The 24603-nt window shown below is 51.1% G+C and overlaps 1 protein-coding gene across 1 annotated transcript; it reads left to right on the forward strand.

Moving 5' to 3' along the window:
* The first annotated feature begins 257 nt into the window (after window positions 1–257).
* ACLY (ATP citrate lyase) lies at window positions 258–24403 on the forward strand. The gene is made up of 28 exons (XM_061477696.1): window positions 258–323; window positions 6702–6876; window positions 7732–7854; window positions 8761–8823; window positions 9243–9433; window positions 10350–10429; window positions 10898–11032; window positions 11934–12048; window positions 12491–12627; window positions 12997–13058; window positions 13212–13329; window positions 13487–13641; window positions 14052–14142; window positions 16712–16853; window positions 18443–18611; window positions 19098–19202; window positions 19414–19610; window positions 19772–19853; window positions 20213–20323; window positions 20815–20942; window positions 21134–21227; window positions 21504–21658; window positions 22002–22152; window positions 22658–22801; window positions 22996–23109; window positions 23570–23652; window positions 23898–23974; window positions 24122–24403. Exons 2-28 carry the CDS (start codon window positions 6718–6720, stop codon window positions 24214–24216), a joined length of 3276 nt encoding a protein of 1091 aa, XP_061333680.1. The 5' UTR covers window positions 258–323; window positions 6702–6717; the 3' UTR covers window positions 24217–24403.
* The last annotated feature ends 200 nt before the right edge of the window (window positions 24404–24603 follow it).

The following is a 24603-nucleotide window of genomic DNA, read 5'->3' on the forward strand; positions in this document are numbered from 1 at the left end:
GGGAGGCAGACGCGGGCACGCGCCCCCGTGCTCCCGCGTGACGTCATCGGCCGTGTCCCGCTGCCCCCCCCCCGGTTCACTGCACGAGGGGCGTGGCGAAGGAGGGGCGGAACTACGACTCCCACAAGGCCGCGCGGCCGCGCCCCACCCTCGGCAGCCAATGGGCGCGGGGCCGCCGCTCAGGCAAGGCACATGTGACGGCGGCGGCAGCCAATAGGAGGCGACGGCGCCCGTAGGCCGATGGGCCGGGGAGGCTCCGCCGCGCCGCAGCGAACAAAAGGCGGCGGCAGCGGCGCGGGGCCAGCGCGGAGGAGCGGGGTCCGGTGAGTGCCGGCGGGGCCCCCGGGGCAGCGGCGCCGGTCGCACCCACCGGGGGCTGGGCCGCAGCCTGCGGGACGCGGTGCGGCTCGAGGGGAGGGTTTGCGGGGCGGAACGGAGCGGAGCGCCCCGGTGCGAGTCCGCGGGCCTCCGGCCGCGATTTCCTCATCAGCGGGAGGGGAGGCGGCGGCCCCCGGTGAGGTCCCGGTCCCTTTGGGTACTTACGGGGGCCCTGTGCTCTGCGCCTCGGTTCCGTTCGCCCAGCGGGGCCTCTTCCCCAGTGCTCTTCCCTCGGCGGTAGCCCCGGTGCTTGGTCCGCACCGGCGGGGATGAGCCCGTGCCCTTCTGGTTCCCCGGAGCTGCTCCATGGTGCTTCCCCATTCCGTTGTTCGCTGCCTGCTGTCTCCCGGTGCTTTGGAGTCCCCTTCCTTTCCTACAGGCTGCTCCTCTCTCTGTTTCTTGCCTGCAGGCTGGAAGCTTAAGTGCATCCTCACTATGTTGTGTAGATATCTCTGATTCGTTTCCCGACCTGCGTTTGGAGCTCAGTGTTATCAGTTCTGCTGCCCGATGCTGTTATTCCAGCCCTGTGGAGTTTTCCACATTCCAGGCTTCGTTTGCACGCATGGAGCTGTGCTTGCCGTGCTCTGGCAGCACCGCTGCTCTGCCTGAGCTGGGACCTGATGCCAAGGGGAGCCTGGCTGGGAATCCTGCCCAGCCACACAGCACAGAGCAGGGATTTAAGGAATAAACTCATCGAGGCCCTTCCCTAAAGCTGCAGAACAAGGTGGGCTCCAAAGGCAGGATTCCCTGTGCCTGGTGCTGGGTGCTTATGCGGGTGTTTGGCACCCATTGGCTGCTGTCTTTTAGCCCGGCTTGCCCCTGCTCACAGTCTGCTCCTTCCACGGCTGCTGTTCTGCTCTCGGAGGTCCCGTGTCTGCAGGGAGCCTCTTCCAGCACCAGGTGCTCAGCACCCGCTGCCTCAGCTCACCCCCTTGCATCACTCTGCAGCGGTGCCAGGCGTTTCCTAACACCCAGCACCCAGGTATCTTGACCCGTGGTGTTTGCTGGGCCTCTTCTGCAGAGCCCTCTGACAAACCCGTGTGTGTTTGCCAGGTGGGAGCTGACGTAACTTTCACGCTGCTGTGGGCTGACTGTACTGGCTCATCTGGAACTGCGTTAATAAATGACCTGAGATGCGAGGGGCGGTTGCTGTGCAGTGTGGGGTTGTTGACAGAGCTCTTAGGAGAGAGGGCATGAAAGCTTTACTGGAGGAGTCCTTTTCTCCCAACAAAAGCATCACTCGTGCATGGCTGGGGCTGGTACTGAAGTGTGAGCACAACCCGGCGATGCCTAGCCTACCTCTGAGTCCTAAAAGGGTTTAAAGAAGCATAAACCAAAGCAATGTCTGTCTTGTGTCCCCTTGCAGGGCAGGCTAGCTGTGCTAAGTGGTGCCGCATCGCCTGAGTTCTGGGAGCTGAGGAGGCTTTACCTGGTTCTGGTGTCAGGGATGCTGCCTCTGGGTTTTCCCTTCAGCTCATCGCTAGAGTCTTGAGGCACGTGTATCAGTTGTGTCACAGCCAGCACAGCAGCCAGCTCTTTAATCCTTGTCTAGCTTGCCACCATTGAGCTGTCTTTTGTTTGCCAACACACTCGAGATGCTTTCCCCAAGCATAGTTTTAGTTTTGCACATGTTTGACAGGGATTCTGAGCCCCCAGAGATGTGATCCGATCCAGTTCTCGTGCTCTGGACTGGTTAGTGAAGGCTGAAATGCTTTTTGAATCCGTGGGTATGGATGATGATCTCTGATGTGTTACAGGGAAGCTGTTTGGTTTAGAGCCTCGGTAAATGAGCAGAAATCATTCATGGAGGTCAGTGATCACTCCTTAAACTGACGCTGGGTGCATGGCACCTGTTCAGGAGAGCTCTTAGCCTTCTCTTCTCCTTCACTTCTTGTGCCTGAAGCACGTTTCCCTCTGCTCAAGAGTTGCATTTTAACTGACAACTTCATGGCACGTACTGTGGGAAATGCTTTAAAGGCTGGAGAGCAGCAGTAGAAGAGATCTTTACCCTGGAGCTCATCTTTGGTACAGAGAAAGGAGCTTGGTTTTCCTCTGCATCCCCTCTGTTCTCCTTCAGAGGTGCATCTGTTGCTCTCAGCAGTGTTGGTTGGCATTGCAGGTGCTGGGCATGACTGAACATCGGATTACCCAGGACACATGAGCATCCTCATCCCTGGGAAGCTGCAGAGATGCTGCTTCCCAGAGCCTGCAGGAGGTGATGGAGCTGCTCTGCTCCTGTCTCCCTGGCTGATGAGGGACCTGCACCAGCACATAGCTGGGGATTGCTGATGCCAGATGGGGTTTTATGTTTTCCTGCTGATCTTTTAGCTCAGCAGACCCAAGCAATTGTTTTGTGCTGTTTATGGCCTGGGAAAAGCAGGGTTGGAGCAGTGGAAAAACTGAGCAAGGGGGCTGATTAATGACTCCCTAATGCTCAGGAGCCGTTCTGGTGCACCACGGGCAGACGCGGGTGGAAGAGCCTCGCTCCTGCTGCTGTTGCCGACACAAGGATCGTGTTATTTCGTGTAATCATCCTCTGGGTTTTCTCTCTTTACCCCAGTAGTGCTATTGCAACAAAGGAGGTGATGAAACCGGGCCAGCAACGAGGGGAGCAGAGAAGGTGGTGGCCAAGGCCAGCAAAGCTCCTGCGAGCAGCAGCTTGGCAGTGGTGCCGTGGGGAGCGCTGCCGTGTCCCTCGGCTTTGAGCAATCCCACGTACGTCACTCCTGTTCCCACTGATGTCTTCATTTTGCAGGGCCGGTTTTAGTAAGACCTGAGCCATGTCCTGGGTCCAGCTCCCTGCAGTTGCAGCCAATTCCAGCTTGGGCATTGGCACGGCATCAGCTCCGTTGTTTCAATCTGAGGGTGGACCGAAGAGCTGCGGCGTTGTGCAGGGGCTGTGTCACCCTGGAGGGATGAAAACTGCTCAGCTGGGCTCTTTGTCAGGTTAAGGAATAGGTTTGCTGTTCCCCTTTCTCCATCTGATTCTGCTGCAGTGAAATGTGACACTGTTTCCTCTGGGACTGGCCTTTAGCCTGTTGTAGATCAGGCAGCTGATGGATTTGAAGGGCTTTGAAAGCCAAGGGTATTCCAGCTTCCTGGCAGGCAACATAAATAGCTGCAGGTAACCTGGAGCAGGATTTGCTCTCGGAAGTAGCACTGCTCGAAAGCAGAAATCGGGATGGAAAGTGTTCAGCACTACAGTACAGGTGATTTACTGTGGGATGTGTGTGCCCAGCTGTGGAGGCAAGGCAGCAGCGGTGTCTGTGGGCAGGGGATGTGCCTGTGCATGCCTGCAGGTAGGGCTGGTTCGGTTTTCTGTTCTGTGTTTGCTTTCTTACAGCTCTGCCCAGCATCCAGGCACTTGTGCAGCTTTGGGAAGTCTTCCGTGCCTGACTGACCATTGAATAAAGCAGTAGGCTTTGGTCAGAGCCTGGTATCAACCTTGTCAACAAGGTTATCTCATGTACAGACAGTGCCTGATAATTAAGGAAAAAGCTGTTTTGGAATGGTGCCCTGAAGCTGATCCACAATTAGGAGAGGATTGATGCAAACCAGTTCTGCAAACCCACTTGAGATGCTTCTTAGCCTGATGCAGCAAACTCAAGCTGGTTTCTAGCAGTAAACCTGCAGCTTCCCTGCCAATAAAGGTGCAGGAGCCAAAGCAACTCTGCTGATCTTTGGGGTTTAATCCAGATTACAACACAACTGGTGCTCATCCAATTTCATGGCCTTCACAGAGCAAAGATGGGCAGAGAACTGCAGCTGTCAGCAGGGCTTTATGGAGCAAGTGCCCAGTTGCTCCATAAGCACAGGAAGCTGTGCCGTGCCTGCCACCTGTGCGACACCAGTGTCTCTGTGTCACCACCACTTACCTGCTGTGGGTGGCTTCCCCTTGAGCCTGGGGCACCTCCTCCTGTCTTTGGGAGCTGTGGTGGTTTAACACCAAGAAGAGATCAGTGTTTCTCCAGCACTGATGTCAGTGCTTAGCTCGCAGCCAGAACTGCCGCCTCCCTCAGGGGCTGCAGCATCAACCTCCCAGCTCCTGAACGTTGAAGGTTAATCCACTGGTACCCAGTGTTTCCCCTTCCCCGACTGTAGATCTCCCATAGCTGTGTATAAATCCTTGCCGTGAGTCAAATCTTTGTCTTAGTCTCCATCTTTTGCAATGAGGAGCTTGCAGTGGCAGCTCTGGATTGCTGCTGGAGTTACTGCTGCTCGTAGCCCCGGGACTTGCCATAACTCAGTGGTTTTCTGAGACAGCTCCATTCCCACAGCATCTCTGGATGCGTATCTTTAGGAACGCCTCTTGGAGAGCCAGTGGAGCTAACACAGCACCACGGTGGTAAAGGGGGTAAAAGGGAGAAGGGAGAAGAGGCAGGAAGAAACTGTTCCCTGTGAGGGTGCCCAGAGAAGCTGTGGCTGCCCCATCCCTGGCAGTGCTCAAGGCCAGGTTGGACACAGGGGCTTGGAGCAAGCTGCTCTAGTGGAAGGTGTCCCTGCCCGTGGCAGGGGTTGGAGCTGGATGAGCTTTAGGGTCCCTTCTAACACAAACCAGGCTGGCTTTGCAGGGCCAGACACTCAACACGTGCTTGGTCTCCTTTAGGTTGTCGTAGCCCTATCCTTAGCCTATGGGGCTTGGGCACCAAGGTGATGAAAACAAAGTGAGGTTATGTTTAGCGGACTAAATATTAGGTGCAAGTGCTTATGGTGACAGGGATGGGGTTTGATGCTGTGACGAAAGATGGGGTGCCTCAGAAAGGCTGCCTGGTGTTGTTTTGAAACGGGTTCAATTGGAAGCTGCGCCGCAATCGTGTTGGAGTTTCGCCTAACAACACTTCCTGGAAGCAGGAACACTGGGGTTGAACACCTTTTACCCTGTCTGTGGCTTCTCCTTTTCTGTTTTCCCACTGGAATTGCTTTGGGAAAGTTGTTAGCCCCAAATCTGACTGCTGGTTCCTAAGCCTAATGAACAGGTGTCAAAAGCAGCGCTTGCTTAACCCCACCTCTGCCATTCTAGAGGTACCCAGAGAAAGTAGCCAGCCTCCTCCTGCTCCTTTCTGCTCAGTAACTGTTGTGTGTCTCTGGGGTGGGACTGGGACCAACCAAACCTCTTCCTTTAAGGGGCATAAAAGGCCTTTTTGTAAAGGTAGCTGGTTATTGCCTGGCGTGTTCCCTGCTTCCTTATAGGATGAATAACCCAGTTGATTGCTTAATGCTTATTACCCAGAAGGTAGCACGAGAAATAACTGAGGGGTTTTTGAGCCGTTTCCCCTCTATGGGTGTCAGTGTGGGATGCGTTTCGTGCTGGAATGGGCAGTTGCAGTCGGTGTTACTGAGCCGTTCAGAGACTTCCCATCTTCAGGTGCAAACAGAGCTGCTCTTTGCCGTGTTGGTGCCTGCAGAAACCATCCCCAAGTGTGTTTGCTGTCCGTGCTGGGCTCGGGAGCAGTGACTCGACCTCCAGGCACTCAGAATGCAGCACGAGCACTGCTCGAGCTCCTCTGTCAGCAGCCTGAGCCCTCACACCAACCCAGACTGCCTGTTGACCTCTGGCTGACGTGGTTCTGATGCTTGACACACGCAGACAGGTTCATTGGGATGAAGGGTTCCTTTACATAAATGGTTGCTGCTCCTAAATATAAATGCATCTTGGGCCCCTGTGACTTGCTGCCCATCGGAAAGTTACAGCCTTGAGGTCAGAACTCGCTGATGTCAGTGCAGAAAACTCTTAAGAGAGGAAAAAGCCATCATCAGGAAAGGGTCTTGAGCATCTTGCTCTGCAGGGGGTGAGCCTGCTTCCAGGAAAGGTGGATTCTGAAACAAAAGAGTGATGGACAAACCAGTGCTCTGGTTTTGCTAATACTGGCCCTGGTTTCTTTTCCCTGTAGAAGAAGACGTGGGGGGTTGCTGGGTTGCCTGCAGCCAAGCTCAGACTGGAAATGTGGCATGCCATAGGAAAACAAGTGGGAGGGGGAGGGTTTTCCTCTCCTGCTGCCATGTCACTCCCTGGTGCTGATCTAGATGCTGTAGGTGTGTTACCTGCATCCCATGGCAGCAACCCCGCGTGCTCTGTGGGTTGAGATGAGTTAGTTCATACTCGGGATGCTCAGAGCTGGGCAAGGCTGGACCACACCAGTGCTCAGAGCAGTGGGATGGGGTGGAAGTTGTAAGCAACAGGAAAAGTTCTTAGCAGGTGAGTTTTACAGCCTCGTTTATGGTGGGCAGACACCCAGCTTTGTATTTACTTTGGTTTTGCATTGAGCTGCGTGATAGGGAGTTCTCCACGGGCTCTGCTCCTGATTGCTGGTTTATTCCCCCAGTTCAGACTAGGCAGCCATGTCGGCCAAAGCCATCTCTGAGCAGACGGGGAAGGAGTTCCTGTACAAGTACATCTGCACGTCCTCTGCCATCCAGAACCGCTTCAAGTATGCCCGGGTCACCCCAGCCACGGACTGGGCCCGGCTCACCCAGGACCACCCCTGGCTTCTGAGCGAGGTGAGGATGGGATTTGCCCTGCAGCAGTGGCACCTCTGCCCCCCCGCTCCCTGGAGCTGCTCCCATCGTGCTGCAGCAGGTCCTGAGCTCCGGATCTTTCCGGAAGGACCGGTCGCTGCTGCTGCTCCGACACGTTCATTTGCAACACTGATGAAGAAACAAGCCCTGCTCCAAGGCGGTTCTGTCACCTTCTGGGGGGGGGTGATTGTCACATTCCTTTAAGGCCTGTGAAACACAGGAGCAGAGGGAGCTGCCAACAAAACCCTGCTAATAACAGGGCAAACGAGGCTAATTCAGACAAAGCCAGAAGCCCTCGGGATGCCAGTCCCTGTTCCCAAAGCCTCACTTTCTGAAGGGAGGGTGCTTTCTCCACTAGCCTTCCTGTTCAGGTGGGGTTCTGCTCAGCTTCCCTGCATCCAAGCAAAATGTCATGGAAAACTTCCTCTTTTGCTTTTTCTATGTAAGATCTTTTCTATCTCTTTGTGCTTCATAGCCATGCACTTCCTATAGAAAACAACATACCTAAAGCTCTCTTTATTTGTTGTCCAAGCCGGCTTCTTACGAGTGATTAATTACCTGAAGTCACTGGCTGGGAGAGCATGGATGTTCCACAGTCCTTGACTGACTGATGGCAGCCCTGTGCTAAGCAAGTCCATGTGCCATGCTCCAGTGCACGAGTGAATTGCAGGAAGGTGTTGGCAGTGCTCCTGAAAGGGCTTGCAGCCCTTTCCAGGAGGAGATGAAAGGCATTTGTCAAGGCTGTTTGCTGGACAGAATTCCAGGAGGTTTCACTCTCTGCAGAGGCGCTTTCTAACGCTGCTTTGGTTTCATCTCCCTTGCACAATGTTGTTGTAGCGTTTGGTGGTGAAGCCAGATCAGCTCATCAAGAGACGTGGGAAGCTCGGCCTCGTTGGGATTAACCTCACCCTGGAGCAGGTGAAGGTTTGGCTCAAACAGCGCCTGGGCCAGGAAACCACGGTGAGTGCCACCTCAGCCACAGAGCCAGAGGACTCTTGTTCTGTCTTCTCTGCCTGCTTGTGAGATAGGAGCTGGTGCACAGCTCTTCTCTTGCTTATGGTGGTTTAATATCCATGTTATGCTGATGCCAAAGCAAGTGAGAAACTGTCCCACGTGTGAATTCCCTGCTGGTAAATGCCAGGCCTCGAGAGGGAGCACAGCTCAATGCTCCCTGTTCCCATCCCCAGTGCAGGGCCTGTGTGGTGGGACTGGTACCATTTGGAAAGTCCTTTCCCCTTGGGAGTCAGCAGCTGAGAGCTCAGATGCGGTGTGTCCTTGGCAGAGCTGCCTGCTTTGAATCCCCAAGGCAGATTTAACAAGGCAAGGGTAAAATCTGTCCTGAAACTGCCCTCTTACTGCAGCCAGCCAGCGGGTTCTGGCTGATGACTGAGTTACTTCAAGTGCTCACTTTAATGCAGTGCTGCCTTGTAATATTTCTTCTCCTGGGAGTGACACTGCACTGGTGATGGTAAAGAAACGCCTGCCATCCCAGGTGCAGGAAGGGGCTTAAAGAGCTCTCTTACTCTTCCATGCTCACTGACACCACTGCTCCTGCTGCTCCCTGTGGAGCTCAGGAGTTCCCTCACTTTGGATTCTTCCAAAGCTCCAAGCAGCAGCTGCAGCCGTTGCAGTTGATGCTGCACTGAGCAGTGCTCTATCATGGTGCCATCTCTGGGCCAGGAGATGAAGAGCAGCCAGTCCAGTATAATTCCAATAGCCCAGTTGCCTGCGAAACCCAGCGGAGAGTGACTGGGAGGAAGTGATTTCAGAGCAGTGCTGGTTAATTCTTAAGGCTTGCCTTATGCTGCCATGACTATGGAAACTGGACAAGGGTTTACTGGTGTCTGTCTTGTTTTCTGCCTGCAGATTGCTAATGCTAAGGGAATCCTCAAGAATTTCCTGATTGAACCCTTCGTGCCTCACAAACAGGTCAGTGTACCAAAGAAAGCATTAAAAAGTGCTTGGCAATCTCTTTGATGCAGCTCAGGTGGATGATACAGCAGAGAAAGCAGGAGCTTGGGAGGGTGCTGTGAGCTGATGGTGTCCGTGTGTGGTCAGAGCATACAATCACATTGGCTGGGAGGAGGTTACAGATACCTGGGCTGCACTTGGGATGTGTCAGCCAGGAGCAGTTGTCTCCAGCAATGGAACATGTTGTCCCTGGCACCTCTCACCAGGATGAAGCGTTCTGAGCCCTGCTGCTCTCCCTAGGGATGAGCCTGGGGGGTGTCTGGGCTGCTCCAGTGCTGTGCCCAGCTGCCCCTTCCCTAACACCAACACAAAAGCCTCTTCTTTGAGGTCTTCTCTGAGTGTGACTTGCTAATGCTTGTGCTGGGTCCGTGGTGCAGGAGGAGGAGTTCTATGTGTGCATATATGCTGCCCGTGAAGGAGACTACGTGCTCTTCCACCACGAAGGGGGTGTGGATGTGGGAGACGTTGATGCCAAAGCTCAGAAGTTGCTTGTGGCAGTGGATGAAAAGCTCAATGAATCAGATGTCAAGAAATATCTCCTGCAGCATGCACCAGCCAATAAGAAGGAGTAAGTACAAGATGCCCAGTCCCAGGCATGGCCAGCCAGAAGCTCCTCTATTTCAGTCCAGCATCCCTTTATTCTGCTTCACCCTAAAGCTTGTTCTGCTGCCATCCCTGCTGCTCTCAAGTATATGCCATGCATCCTAAATCCAGGTTCTTTGACGTGATCCGAGCTGCTTGTCAAACTCAGAATGAGTGTTCACAGTGCTTGGAGCCTTCGCTTGGCAGGGGCACTTCTCAGTGCCTGACCTCTGCGGTGCTGGAGGCTTGTATTGAATCCTGATCCTTCCAGCATAGAAGAGGTTTTTATTTAGAAGAAGTGGTGATAAGATGTGGTTCTGATTGCTAATTCCAAAATGTACCCTCTCTTGCTCTGGCCTGGTTTAAGAAGGAATTCTCTTGCTGTTCCTCTGCTTATTGCAAGCTTATCTGTAGATGTCAAAGTCTTCTGCATCTCCTTTAATGAGATGCTTTAGCCCTTACCTATTAGTTATCTTAATATAAGTCATGATTTTTCCAAAGACAACATAGTAACTGATGGCACTGTTCAGCTCTGAGAGGCTCAAGAAGCCTGTCACTAATGTAGCTGACCATTGCCTTGTCCTGTTCCCAGCTAAGGAAGCTTAGTTCTGACCAAGACATGTACGTGCCAGTGGGACAGTGATGCATTTCTGTCTGGACCGAGCATCTCTGGCAGTCGAGCACTGTGCTCTCAGCAGAGTTTGGTGGAGTGTAATTAAGATGAGTCATTGAGGTCCTCCTCTCCTTGAGTCATCACCTGGGCTTCTTCCAGACAAGATGAATGGGAACGGAAGAGATTGATAGGGAGTAGATTTGCAGATTGCCACTCATATAAATGAGGCAGAGCAGGCTGTGCTTTGTATCTGGCTGCTTTAATGAGCTTGTGTTACGTTTTTTTACAGCATCTTGGCTAGCTTCATCTGTGGCCTGTTCAACCTTTATGAAGATCTATATTTCACATACCTCGAGATCAATCCCTTAGGTAACAGACATTCTGGGGAGCAGGACTTTCTGTTCTAAACCACTGAAATGGGTACTTTATCTTTGTGTAGTTTGCAACAGTTCCAAGTGGCATATGCAAAAGAAGTACAAAAGCGGCTGGGATGTATCTGGGCTGAATAAATCAAACCAAGCACTGCTTATAGGTGTTCTCTTATCTAAATTCCTGGTGGAAATGAAAAATTCCATTGAAAGGAATGTTAAATCTGAAGTACATAAAAATTGCTGGGTTGGATCTGAACAAAACAGAACCTGAACCAGGGCCTGCTCTATGACCACAGGCACTGCTTAATGCTGAAGGGAACTTGCTGGGTCTGGTGCGTACAGCAAACTAAGTGCTGCAAGAAGGGGAACAGAGGCCTTTTGTAGTGCTCTCTGTAGGGTGTTGGGTTTTAGGGGTAAATCTGTCTGTACAAACCCAGCCCACAGTGGTGTGTGTCCTCAAACGCAGTGGTGACCGGTGATGGTGTCTACATCCTCGACTTGGCTGCGAAGATCGATGCGACTGCTGACTACATCTGCAAAGTGAAATGGGGGGACGTGGAGTTCCCCCCTCCCTTTGGCAGGGAAGCTTATCCCGAGGCAAGTACCTGCCCACTCTGGCCCAAACCCCTTTACTGTGGGCTACCACAACTGTTGGAAGTGGAGCTCTCTCCTTAACTGCTCTGTTACTCATCCCAAGTGACTTCTGCTGTCTCCAAAAAGATTTCTGTCCTGGCTTTTTAATTTTGATCATTATAATTATGCTTCATTTGGGGAAGGTTTTTGTAACGTGGCCAGGAAATCCATTTAGCTCTTTCTCTCCATGTAGCTTGCTGGATGCCAACTCTTAACTCAATTTGCTCTTAAAAGGATTAGTTCAGTGTTTGTCTCTGAATCATCCCTCTGCAAATCACTGTGAAGGTTGTTATGGCAGTGTCTCTGCTGAGGGCTGTAATGAACTCCCAATGAAGTGCTTCTCAAGAGGCAAACCCACTGTGATACAGGGACACTCTTGAGCCAGATTGCGGTGCTCTCAGTGATGACATTCTTGGCTGCAGCACAGCCAGTGTGTAGCCATGGGTGTGTTGAGGTTCAACCTTCCTCTGGCCTCAGTCTGCAGACAAGGTCAGAACAAGACTTGTCAGTTCAGAGGCATTTGATGCTATGACTGTGATGTGGAATGGAGAAACCTTGGAGTTTCTGCTCAGGTTGATCCCCTTGGAGTTTGTCACAGAGAACGGTGCAGGCTCTCTACATCCAGCCTAATTCCGTGTTCTATCTGGAAGAACACTGGAGACAAACCAGTCCTGGCCCCCAAGAGATGACCCTGGCTCTCTGTCCCTTACACCAATGGTGTTTGTGGTTCTGCTCTCCCCTCAACTGTAGCTGACAGGAGATGTGGGGGCTCTGCATATCCAAATGGGCCCAGCACTGGCAACCCTCTGGTTTGGGAAAGGAGGATGCAGGGAAGGGAGCTTAAACTGTGCTGCTCTGCTTGCAGGAAGCCTACATTGCTGACCTGGATGCGAAGAGTGGAGCCAGCTTGAAACTCACTATTCTCAACCCCAAAGGCAGGATCTGGACCATGGTGGCTGGTGGTGGTGCCTCAGTGGTTTACAGGTAACAAAATGAGGTTTCCAGAGGCTGGAGGGGGGATTTACACTGCTGGAAGAAACTGATGCAGCCTCTGGAAGTGAGCCTCTGCTAAAGTGATCCTTCCCAGTGCCATCACTGCTTGGGACCTCTTTGCAATGAAGATGCTGTGCACATTTCTTACCAGCATGTGTCCCTTAGGGAGTTTAATTCTGGGAGGCTGAGATACAGTTTCTTCTTGTCTTGGGAAGGCAGAAGCTGGAAGCTGTTTATGGTACTGTCACTGCTGTGGTAGTCACCGAGTTCCCATCATCTCTAGGAAGTAATGAGATTAATCATGACTGGCACCAAGAGCAGCTTTGTCTTCAGCAGACAGCATGATCCCACTTTCCCAGGACTTGCACACAATGCTTTGTTAAGCCCTTTATAGTGCCTCTAATTATATCTCTTTAAATAACTTTTGTCACAGTGACACCATTTGTGACCTGGGGGGTGTGAATGAACTGGCCAACTATGGGGAATACTCTGGAGCCCCCAGTGAGCAGCAGACCTATGACTACGCCAAGACTATCCTCTCCCTCATGACTCGAGAGAAGCACCCTGAAGGTAAGGGAGCTGCTGCAATTCCAAAGCTGGGAAAATGACTAAATCTGGGCTGTTCCTATGCTTGGATCTCCCTGGCAGAGCTTTTAATGTAGTGCTGCCTTCTGAGTGAATAGCACTGGGTTTCAGAGGCAGGACTTGTAATTTTCAGTGTAGCAAAGAGCAAAGTGTGCCTCAAAAGAGTCTTATCAGGAAAGTTCTTGCTTGGTACGAAGCTCTTACCTTCCAGGCTCTGTTTAAACCCAGCTTACTGTGAACTATTGGCCAGTGTAAACTGCAGCCGTGTTTCACTGCAGGATCAGGAAGCAGCTCAGGACAGGGAGCACCTGATGTTCCTAAACCACTTTTATAGATGCCTGTTTCTTCCCTCAGGAAAGATCCTGATCATCGGCGGCAGCATCGCCAACTTCACCAACGTGGCAGCCACCTTTAAAGTGAGTGCCTGTGGGGAAGTGTCAGCACATCCCAGTGATGGCCCCTGAGCTCTGTGCTGAGGCTGGTGGCGCATCCCTTCCAGGAGGTCCTGAGCTGATGGGACAGGGTCAGTGTTGCCTGCCCAGTTCACCCCTCCTGTGTGTTTCTCTTAGGGCATCGTGAGAGCCATTAAGGATTACCAGGGTCCTCTGAAAGAGCATGAGGTGAGGATCTTTGTGCGAAGAGGAGGCCCGAACTACCAGGAAGGATTACGTGTGATGGGAGAAGTTGGTAAGGATCAGCCGCTTCCCAAGTTTCATTCTTGCATCTGGTTTCTTCCACCTGCTTCCTGCTGAGCCTTATCACAGTTAAATGCTTTATTTTGCCAGAAGCTCCTGTTGTTCCTTCCCCCCCCCCCCAAGCTGACTGTTCTCATATGCATACACAGGGAAGACCACTGGGATCCCCATCCATGTCTTTGGCACGGAGACTCACATGACTGCAATTGTGGGCATGGCCCTTGGCCACCGGCCCATCCCCAACCAGCCTCCTGCTGCAGCCCACACTGCCAACTTCCTCCTCAACGCCAGCGGCAGCCCCTCGGTGAGTCCCTTCCCTCTGTGAAAGGAACGCTCCTGAAGGCAGCTTCCCAAAGGCTGAGCAGCTTGGAGATGGATCCTGGCTGCCGTTGTGTTTGCACTAAGCTCTAGGAGAGCTAAAGTGCCTCTGCCTGCATGGTTTATCAGGAGGGATCCTCGCAGTGTCCACCTCCCTCATACAGGAAATGTGACCCCTCAAAAGCAGCGACGTGACTGCTGCATCTGCTGAGGATTTGGTCGGTGTGGTTTCCCTCACTGCACTGAAATGGTCCTATCTCAGAAATAACTTGCTTTATAGACTGGCATAGCCAAAGTGGTCATTTTCTGCGTGCTCCATAGCCAGAGTGCCCGTCTTCTGTATGCTCCAGGTCTTACCTGGCACCCTGTCCCTTACGTGGCTTCTGAATCTTTCAGACTCCAGCAACAAGCAGAACAGCTTCCTTCTCGGAGTCCAGACCAGATGATATTGCTCCAGCTAAGAAGGCAAAACCAGCAGCACCTCTTGGTAAGTCCAGCATTGGAAACGATTGTGAGCAGTTCTCCTCTCCCAAAGACAGAATGTGGACTAGACTGATGCTGTGGTACCTGTCTGTCTTCATGCTGGATTAAGTTAAGTGCTTTAGAGCGTTGTCACTTGCTGTGCCATTAGCTCATGCACAAGCTGAGTCAGAGTTGCCTTGATCCCGAGTGTTCCTCTGAAGGGAACAGCACAGTCTGAGAACTCCCACTTCCCCATGTCCCTTTATGTAACTGTGCTGTGGTTGCTCAACTGAGGCCTGCTTCCTAATTAAATACATGGGGGTGTTCCCATGGGATGCTGCTGGAATGGTGGAGGTATTAACGAAGTCCTCTTTGGTACACGCTGCAGCTTCCTGGATAAACACTTTGCAGTCAGTTCAGTTGTGACATTCAGGGTCAGAGGTTGCTGTGTGCTGTGTTGTGTGGTTTTCTTGGGGGGATTTGTCCTCATTTTACTGTGATTTTTCAGGTTTGGGGCTTGTTTGAGGTGTTCTTTACTGATGTCTGTAGGAAGCTTCTCTAACATGGAGATAAGCAAGAGCTTTGGCAGCTTTGTGTTCGTATGTGGAAGCCTTATTGAGTAAGAGCATGTTATATAGGGATAAAACAACAGCAGAATGGGGCAGGGACAGAATGGGATAACGTCCTGGTCCTCCTCATTTGAACATGAGGCGATACTGGTCCCATTTACATCACTGTGACAGGATGCCACCAAGAGCCACATCTAACTGTGGTGAAACACATCACAAAACGCACTTCTGCTCCTCCTGATCACTGGGCACACAGTTTGGCAGGAGCAATGCCTCAGACAACTGGGAATGTGAGCCCCATGGAGCTCCAGTGCACAGAGCTGCAGTGGTTGTGCTGGGATGAGCAAAGCTTCTGTAGATGGCAAAATGCACATTGGATGCGTGGCTATTCCAGGAGGCAGGGGAGAGGGCTCCAGTCTGCTTGGCTTTAACACAAGCAGATCCCAAAGGCTGGAGTGCTGCAGCCCTTCTGCTGGCCTGGCAGCAGCCAGCTCTGTCGTGTAGCTGCAGGAGTGATTCTCTCTTTAACAGACTCAGTCCCAGCTTGGAGCCATGGTTCAGGTAGGAGCTGTGTGATGGGCTCAGTGTGCCTGCCCTCGCTGGCAGCTGGCTTTAGTTCCTGGTTCTGTTGCTGTTTGTCCTCTGCAGTAGTTTGCAGTGTTGTCTGCTCCCTCCCTCCTGCCCAGCCCATTCACTTACCACCACATGAGCTTTTCATCTCTTTCCTCAACATATCCCTTGGTGCAAAGACTTGTTTCTGGAGGAGACAGGAACAGGTTGAAATAAACTCTGTTTTCCCTTCTCCCCCTCCCCAGTCAAATCCAGGCACATTGTGAAAACCTCTGTCCCCTTTGCCTTCAGAGAGAAGGCATCATTTACCAGGCCTAGTAACTGGGGTTGTGTTTAAAAGGGGAACAGAACAGTGCAGGTGCTCTGCTGCTGAGCCTTGAAGGGCACAGAACTAAATGTTCTTGTTGCCTTATCACTTCAGCAAAGCACTGAATTCCTGGGGACTTAAAGCACTCTGAGCTCTGTGCTGGATGGAAATGAACTGCTGGATTGGGATCAAGGTGGAATTTCAAGCTCTTCCCCCCTATCCTACGAGGAGGGGCAGTAGAAGGAGAATGCTCAGATTGTTTCCTTGTGTGGTCTCGAGGAGCGTGGCCTTTCTGGACCTCTGCTTCCCTGGTCCTGTCAATTCTCGTCACCTCCTTGCAGGAGTCTTTCAGTCATCTAATACCAAGTCTTGTGGCAGTGCCTCCAGTGTGTAGGGATGGAGAGCAGTGACTGGTCTCTTGTTAAAGCCCAAGGAACAGGATCCTGTTTAATCCCTAATGCTGTTTACCTTTGGGTCAAAGCCAAGAAGAAATGAGCTGTAGACCGAGCTGGCTACAGCAGCAGGATCAGCTCCGAGTTCCTAAGGGGTTTAGTACAAACCCTGCCTGGAGTCAAAGGGAGGAACAGGGGTGGACATAAGCAAACAGGTCATCCTCACCGACTGAGCTGTTGCCTTTCTGTGACTGTGCCCTGAAGCCACATTTTGGGCTGTTTGGGTTCCCATTTATGAACTCTTGGAGCTGTCAGGTTTGTGTCTGATCATCCAGAAAACCCAGAAACCAAAAGCTGAGTCCTGAGAGCTCCTTCGCTTTCTCTGTCCCCCCCCCATTCACTGCTTTTCTCTCTGTTTCCTGTCATCCTGCTGTGGTGCCCTGACAAGCACGGGGGGCAAACCTCCTGTAGGCCATACCCCAAGCAATAAATCACTGATTATTTAACTCATGATAAAGCATTTGCCCATTTCCTGAAACCCAGAACCTGGCTGTTGTGTTTGGAATCCTGGCAAGGGGGATGCTGCTTCATCTGCAGTTTCTGCCTTAGTTTGGACACTGTGGCTACCACATGTGCAGTGCAGGAGGAGGGAGGGGAGTAGCCCCATCTTTCAGCAGGCACCTGGTGAAGTTGGAGCTTTATCTTGCACGGATGGACACTCTGAATGTGTGTGGATTTCCCCATTTCTCTGAGCAGGGAAAGCTACAACCCTGTTCAGCCGCCACACCAAAGCCATCATCTGGGGGATGCAGACACGGGCTGTGCAAGGGATGCTGGACTTTGATTATATTTGCTCCCGGGATGAGCCTTCAGTCGCTGCCATGGTTTATCCATTCACGTAAGTACCCTGTGTTCACTCCACTCTTTCTCTGTTTCCCTCAAATCCTTCTGTTCAGTTCCCCCTTTCCCAGTCTCCGCAGTTCTTTGGTGTAGCTCTGCCCTAGCGTGCATCTCTGCTTTAACACCTTCTCCCCTGCTCCCTCCCACCATCAGGCTGGCTTTGCAGACTGCTTCCCGTTTCCCTCCGCCATTGATCCTCAGGCTGCTCTGTTGAAACAGCTTAATGCCAGCTACATAAATGAAGTCCCACTTTCTGTTCCTTCAGAGGGTCTCCACATTCTGTTCCTTCACTCAGCAAGCAAGGCAGGCATAATGAGCTGGGCTTTCTCTAGGAGCCTGAGCTCACACTCTTCCCTACAGTGGCAGAAGTTCCTTAGCAGGCAGGAAGCATGTGGCTCCTTCAGAGGCACAGAGTTCTCTTGTGCTGTTCACCCTCTTTTGCCTTATCCTCACAGCTCAGTGGGGTGAGAGAGGCTCTTGGGTGTTTGAAACTGCCATCAGGAGGAGCCTGCAGAGCACTGTGTGCACAGGCTGGTTTGTGGCTGTACCCCCCCCTCAGGGGGGTCCCTGTCAAACAGCAAGCAGTGAGAAGGAAAGGAGTGGCTGGGCTCTACCGGGAGCCCAGGCAGAGGGAGGAGGTTTCTCCTTGCTGTGGTGTTCACAAACACCCAGGAGAGCTCGTGTCTAATCAGCCGCTGTCCCACAGAGGATTCTGCCTCTTGACAGTGCAGTAGCTCTGATGATGATTGCAGCTCTGCAATAACTTCTCAGCTGGTGCCAACCCCAGGGTACTAAAAGCGAGTGCAGGCTCAGCCACGGCTAGAGCTGAGCGCAACCCCTTGCGGGGTTATGGTTATTCAGCAGAGAAAAAGCAATAGGGATTAAAAGCTTAAGGCTACCTACAATTCCTGGTTCAGCCTGACCTTTTGGAGGAAGCCAGGCTGGCAAAACCTGGAATGTTCTGTTACAAATGTACCAGTGTGGGAATACAGCCAATATGTACACTCCTGAGTGACTGAACAGAGCAGACTTCAACGAGCAACCACCCTGTAAAAGACAAGACCTCCAGTGAAGCTTTCCTAGGTGCATCCTTTGGTGTCTGAGGGGCAGGGTGGACAAAGTCTCACTGTAGCAGAGCTGGAGAGCTGACTGGCCCTTGATTTGCTGTACTGGTTCTTCACCCCAGATACTGGTTTCCTCTTCCCCCAGCCTGGTATTTGTTCCAGCCCAGTAATGCCGCTTTGCATGCATCTCATTCATTACTCTTTCTGTGCCTCATTCTGTCTTCCAGCTTGGAGTAGACTTGAGGCTCTGGTAACCTCACTGTGGGAGAGCTTATTCATCTTGCTGGATGCCTCTGTCCCCATTAGCCCGTCTCCTTCCATATGCTGCTCTGTTCTATACTCTGAAGATCCTTCTGCTGTTAGTATGGTCCCTTCCCATATGCCCTCACTTGCTAGTGAGTGTCTTGCAGTCAGTTGTGGTGTCTGAGAGCTGGGTTGGTAAACCTCTCTGTCTGCATGCACTGTATCCTGTTGTCCTTCCAGTAGCCTTAAGGTCAGGGCTTTCTTGCTTTCTCCTCCACAGTGGTGACCACAGGCAGAAGTTCTATTGGGGCCACAAGGAAATCCTGATCCCAGTGTACAAGAACATGTCGGATGCCATGAGGAAGCACCCGGAGGTTGATGTTCTCATCAACTTTGCCTCTCTGCGCTCTGCTTATGACAGCACTGTTGAAACCATGAATTATCCACAGGTGAGCGAGGGGTCTAGAAGAAGCCCAAGAAAAGAAGGCAGCTCTCGTCAGCAGGGTACCAGCATTTCTGAAACCATTATAGCATTAGCAGATTGTCTTGGGTGTCCAAGCTGGCAGATAAATACCTTGATTCCAGCTCCTTACAGGTTCCAAGGAGGATGTCCAATGGAGCTGCAGAGCAAAATCTAATGCTGGACTGGCAATTTGTGTAAGAGGGACTTGGCACCTCATGGTCAGGAGTAATTACTCTGGGTTGGTTAAGACAGCGCTGCTCTGCTGTGCAAGGGGGAGAAAAGAGCTCTCTGAACAGTGTGATCTCAGCAGACTGGATCCATGCACTGGGCCTTTCCAGTCGAGGGTGCACTCACCCAGAGGCCAGACAAGAGGCTGGTCTTGCCTGCAAGCAGCTCTTTGTCTTCTCTGTCCTGCAGTCCCTCAGGTTGGTGATGCTTGGGGGTACCAGTGGCTTTCTTTACCTTGCTGCAGATCCGCACCATCGCGATCATTGCCGAGGGCATTCCAGAGGCCCTGACACGCAAACTGATCAAGGCAGCTGATAAAAAAGGAGTCACCATCATTGGGCCTGCAACTGTAAGTACTGGGAGCCTTTTTCTCCCCTTCTTTATCTGTCTTAGCCTTCAGATCATCTTGCTCTGAAGCATTAAGTATCTCCTACAACCCGTTTTGGCCTCAGTAACATCAAGTGCATGTTAGTTTCTTGTTTGAAGGTCACATTCCATGGTTTGTGTAAACTCTTTGAGGAGGGCTCCAAGGGCTTTTTCCATCTCTCATTGTCTTGCAGGTTGGTGGCATCAAACCAGGTTGCTTTAAAATAGGCAACACAGGAGGCATGCTGGATAATATCTTGGCATCCAAACTGTACCGGCCCGGCAGCGTGGCTTATGTTTCACGCTCAGGAGGGATGTCCAATGAGCTCAACAACATCATTTCCCGAACCACTGATGGGGTCTATGAAGGGGTGGCCATTGGAGGAGACAGGTAGGACTGTGTCTTCAACAAAGGCATGAGTTGTTAAGTCAGTCAACAGAAGAACTTAGTGGTTTGGAGGAGGAAGGGTGGGTTGGTGTTAATTTTAGCTCTTTCAGACAAGTTCATGAAACAAATTCAAGTTCTGCCATTTCCCCCCCTGTTCTGCACAGATATCCTGGTTCAACTTTCATGGATCATGTCTTGCGTTACCAGGATACTCCAGGAGTGAAAATGATCGTAGTACTTGGAGAGGTGAGTGAGACCAGTTCACTCTTACCTGAGCAGCACCCCCGTGTTCTGTTGTGGGAGCAGCTCACCTGGCTGCCAGGATGCTAAGTAACAGCTACAGGTCAGGGTCAGCTCTTCAGGCTGTTCCTGAATAGCCCAATTCTTGTTTCATGCTGCTTTAGTCCAAAGAAATTGAATGTATTCCACAGACAAGCAGAGGTTCCTCTACCAATCCAATCCAATAGAGAGGTTTGGTTTTGAGACTTCAGTTGTTATTAATGAAACAGGAGAGGGAAAAGAATCTGATTAATGTTTCCGTGTGAGTCTTGGAGCTGGTTGCTGGAATGATGCAGTTTTGAACCAGCTCAGCTCTCTTTCTGCAGATTGGAGGCACAGAAGAGTACAAGATCTGCAGGGGTATTAAAGAAGGTCGTATCACCAAGCCCGTGGTGTGCTGGTGTATTGGGACTTGTGCCACCATGTTTTCTTCAGAGGTATGTGCAAATAGGGGGGCAAAAGCATAAAATAAGTCTGTATCCATGACAAGAAAATACACCAACCTCTCACTGGGCTTAAACCTCCCAGAATTGCCAGTAGCATGCAGAAGGTAATAAATGATAAAAGCTTTCTGTTCTGCTGGGGTCTGCTTCTAAAGGGAGCCCAAAGACCCCAGGGAATGCAACAGATTCTAACAGCCACCTGCTTCTGGAGTGGAATGGGAATGATGCGAGGCAAGCAGCTCTGGGGAGTGGGGAACTCGGAGGCAGAACCTCAGTGGACTTCCTGGAGTGATTCCAGATCAGAAGGCACCTTGCATATTGCAGTGCTGACTGTAGTGTGACCAAGAGTTGTGTTAGCCCAGGAGGGCAGATGTGCAGTCACTGGAATTGCGCTGTCACCATTTCCCAGTCAGTTCTTGATTCTGTCTTACTCTCTCCAGGTGAATGAGTGCATTCCTCACTGCTGTCTCCTCTCTTGTTTGTAGGTACAGTTTGGCCACGCAGGAGCTTGTGCCAACCAGGCTTCCGAAACTGCTGTGGCAAAGAATCAGGCCTTAAAAGAAGCTGGAGTCTTTGTTCCCCGCAGTTTTGATGAGCTGGGAGAGGTCATTCAGTAAGTGACACGAACAGAGCACCTTCAGCAGGGGATGGAAACTGCTGGGGCACTGATTCAAGCCTGATAAAGGAATATATTCCTGCTCAAGGAAAGCAGCTTCTATCCATTATGGGGTTTTAAGGTGCAGATTAAGACCACTTCACTTGTATATCTTAAAAGGGAACTGAATACCAGGATTCTTTCCCTAGGTCTGTCTACCAGGATCTTGTGGCCAAAAGAGTGATTGAACCAGCTGAGGAAGTGCCTCCTCCAACTGTGCCAATGGACTACTCCTGGGCAAGGGTGAGCTGTGTGGTTTTACCTGCTTTTTGGTTCCTTAGAAACCAACAGGCTGTTTGCTGTGATTCTGGATGCTCATGGCAGTAATGGTGCTGCCTTGGGGTTATTTCTCACACTTCATAGTGTTATTTGTGAGCTCAGTGACTTACACTGGTTCTGGGCTGTGGAAGCTGCTCTGAGGGCAAGCTCAAGGTGCTGTTGTTTGACCACTCCGCCTCCTCCTGCCCCTTGCTCCTAATGGGGCTTGTTTAAAATCCCATCTTTATGCTGTAATTCCAGGAGCTGGGTCTGATTCGCAAACCAGCTTCCTTCATGACAAGCATCTGTGACGAGAGAGGCCAGGAGCTGATCTATGCTGGGATGCCAATCACTGAGGTCTTCAAAGAAGAGATGGGCATTGGAGGGGTGCTGGGCCTGCTCTGGTTTCAGAGGAGGTGAGGCAGCTTGTGGGAAAGCTCTTGCATCCTTTGGCTTCAAGGTTTTCTTGGGTGTTATTAGACTTTGTCCTGGGTTCAGCAGTAGCAGTCATGTAAGCAAAAACTGTAACTCAAGGATTCCTTTGTGGATATAGGATCACTAGAAATGCCATCTCTGTTCCCTCTTCTGTCACCACGTCAGCATCTCAAGGCTGATGGGTGTTGAGACCCTGCAGCTCCTTTTCTCTGCTCTGTTTCTTTCAAGCATACACCTATACCAAAAGCCACTGTCCAGTAACACCAAGTGTCTTGTTACTTGGTTTTCTTCACAGTAAATGACCCCAGTCCCTCTCTTGCTCAGGTTACCCAGGTATGCCTGCCAGTTCATTGAGATGTGCCTGATGGTAACAGCAGACCATGGCCCTGCTGTGTCTGGAGCCCACAACACCATCGTCTGTGCAAGAGCTGGAAAGGATCTTGTCTCAAGTCTCACTTCAGGCCTTCTTACTATCGTAAGTGCCTAATGCCCAGCACATGAGCATCATTACTTACTATTCCACTTAGCTTTTATTATTGTTAATTTAAGAATAGTGCAGAGCCATGGCCAGGCAGTGTCTATTCACTTACACTTTGAGTTTCTGTTGACTTCTAGCCCATTTTCCTAGTAAGCAAGCTATTTTGATGTCTGTCACTTGAGTCTAGAAATGTTCTGTAGAGGCCAAACTGTTTCCAGCGTGGTCCCTGTGTGGTTGCTGAGTCTCTTCCAAGACTGACAAGTGAAAATGTGAAGCAAAACTGGAGCTTGCCTTTCCCCCACACTTGTCTCTAGTGGAGATGTGTTGGCTGCATGTTGGCACTTGAGTTATAAACAGATGCTTTATCTCAGCTGCCTGCCTAATGGGAATGTTGTGCGTGCCACAGCGATAGGCAGGGCAGATGGGGAAGATAAGCCTGTGTTTGTTTTGTTCCTTAACTGGGGAGTCCTTTGCTGTAATTCCCTTTGTGTGTTGCCCCCAGGGTGACCGGTTTGGTGGAGCACTGGATGCTGCAGCTAAAATGTTCAGCAAAGCCTTCGACAGTGGCATTATCCCTATGGAGTTTGTGAATAAGATGAAGAAAGAAGGGAAACTGATCATGGGCATTGGACACAGAGTCAAATCAGTAAGAGAAGTGCATCCTTACAAGCTGGAGGAGGTTTTAGTGGAAGGGTGGGGGAGAGAAGAAACAGAGGAAAGAAAATCAACTTTTGAGGCATCTATTGACTAAATTCTCTTCAAGCTACAGACAGCAAAGCTTATGGCAAGTACATGTGTGAGAGGCAACGTGAGTGACTGTCATGTGTGTTTAACCTGCAGATAAATAACCCAGACATGAGAGTTCAGATTCTCAAAGACTACGTGAAGCAGCACTTCCCGGCCACCCCGCTGCTGGACTACGCGCTTGAAGTAGAGAAGATTACAACTTCCAAGGTGAAATGTGCTACTGCTTTCCTCCCCGAGCCCTCTTCCTCCAGGAAATACTGCATTTCAATTGCAGTGTCCCAAATGGTGGTTGTTCTATGGTAGACTTGAGGCCAAGTGCAACTACAGCTTGGTAAGGCTTGAAGGCATTTGTTGGGACGGCAGGAAAACGCTGAATTAAACCAGAACCCATTCCTGGTGTTGTCCACAGTGGAAGGGCTGCCTTTAAAGCTGAGGCAGAAGTAGCACGTGTGATGGGCTGGGGCAGATCATCCCTGTGGTTGATCCCTGAAAACACAGGCCCATTGTTTGGGGCTGGTTTTCCATCGCTCACATTAAGTATGGCCTCGTCTATCACGAGGCTTCTGTGTCCACAACCCCCAAATTGCCCTTGAGGATGAAAGTTGCCTGGTGATCATCCTCCACCACTGTTAACATCTTTGTTGGGCTGTGTTCTCATTTCCTGCAGAAACCAAACCTTATTCTGAATGTAGATGGCTTTATTGGAGTTGCCTTTGTTGATGTACTCAGGAATTGTGGCTCTTTCACAAGGTAAGTCTGGTGGGGGCTGTTTCTCTTGGATCACGGCCCTATAAAAACGATGGGAACTGTCCTGCCAGCTCATGTGGGGCCAGGGTTTTGGGACATTGCGAAGGGAACATAGCCTGGACTTGGGAAGGAAGCTTCCACATGAACTCAGTGTTGCTACTGCCTCTAGAGGAGACTCATAGGCTTGCTAAGACTGATTCCTTAACTAGATCGTTGTGAGGAGCTATTGAATTTCTTCTCTTTTGCAGGGAAGAAGCAGATGAATATATTGATATAGGAGCTCTTAATGGCATCTTTGTACTAGGCAGGAGCATGGGATTCATTGGTAAGTTTGCCACGTTCCCACCCCTTCCATCCTAGTGAGGGATGCCCAATGCTCCTTGTAGGAAGCCAGGAACCAAGGCTGTTTCCAGGCAAAATAAGACAAGGGGGAGCAACAGCACCGTTATAACCCAAACTGCTTCTGGTTTAGGACACTACCTGGATCAGAAGCGACTGAAGCAGGGTCTGTACCGTCACCCGTGGGATGACATATCCTATGTTCTACCCGAGCACATGACCATGTGAGAGCCTGTACTCCTGCCTCAGAATGGCACCTGAAGACCACAGCAGCCTGCATAGAGGTCAGCCACAGATGGGACTTTGCTGGCTGAAGGCCACTGGTACATAGACATTGAGCTGCCTGGTTCAGCTGTGCGAAGCAACTGTTTTCTAACTAGAACCTTACTCTAATAAAAACCAAAAGTTGTGATATGCCATCTGTTACCTGCTGTATTTAATATTGTCTCTCACCCTTTTCTTCCTGTTTCATTAATCTCCAGAGAAGACTTTTAAGGGATGTGGTGAGGGGGAGTTTGCTCATAGGCAGATCCATTAGTGTGGTACCCAGCTGTAACTGTTCCTGATGGAGGGGAAGGCTCCCACCCTTCCCCTCAGCCCTGATTTTGGCCTCTT

The sequence above is a fragment of the Pezoporus flaviventris genome, unplaced genomic scaffold (genome assembly GCF_033815535.1).
Source record: "Pezoporus flaviventris isolate CSIRO_AGI_PZ_B2104156 unplaced genomic scaffold, CSIRO_AGI_Pfla_v1 ptg000107l, whole genome shotgun sequence".
NCBI lineage: Eukaryota > Metazoa > Chordata > Aves > Psittaciformes > Psittacidae > Pezoporus > Pezoporus flaviventris.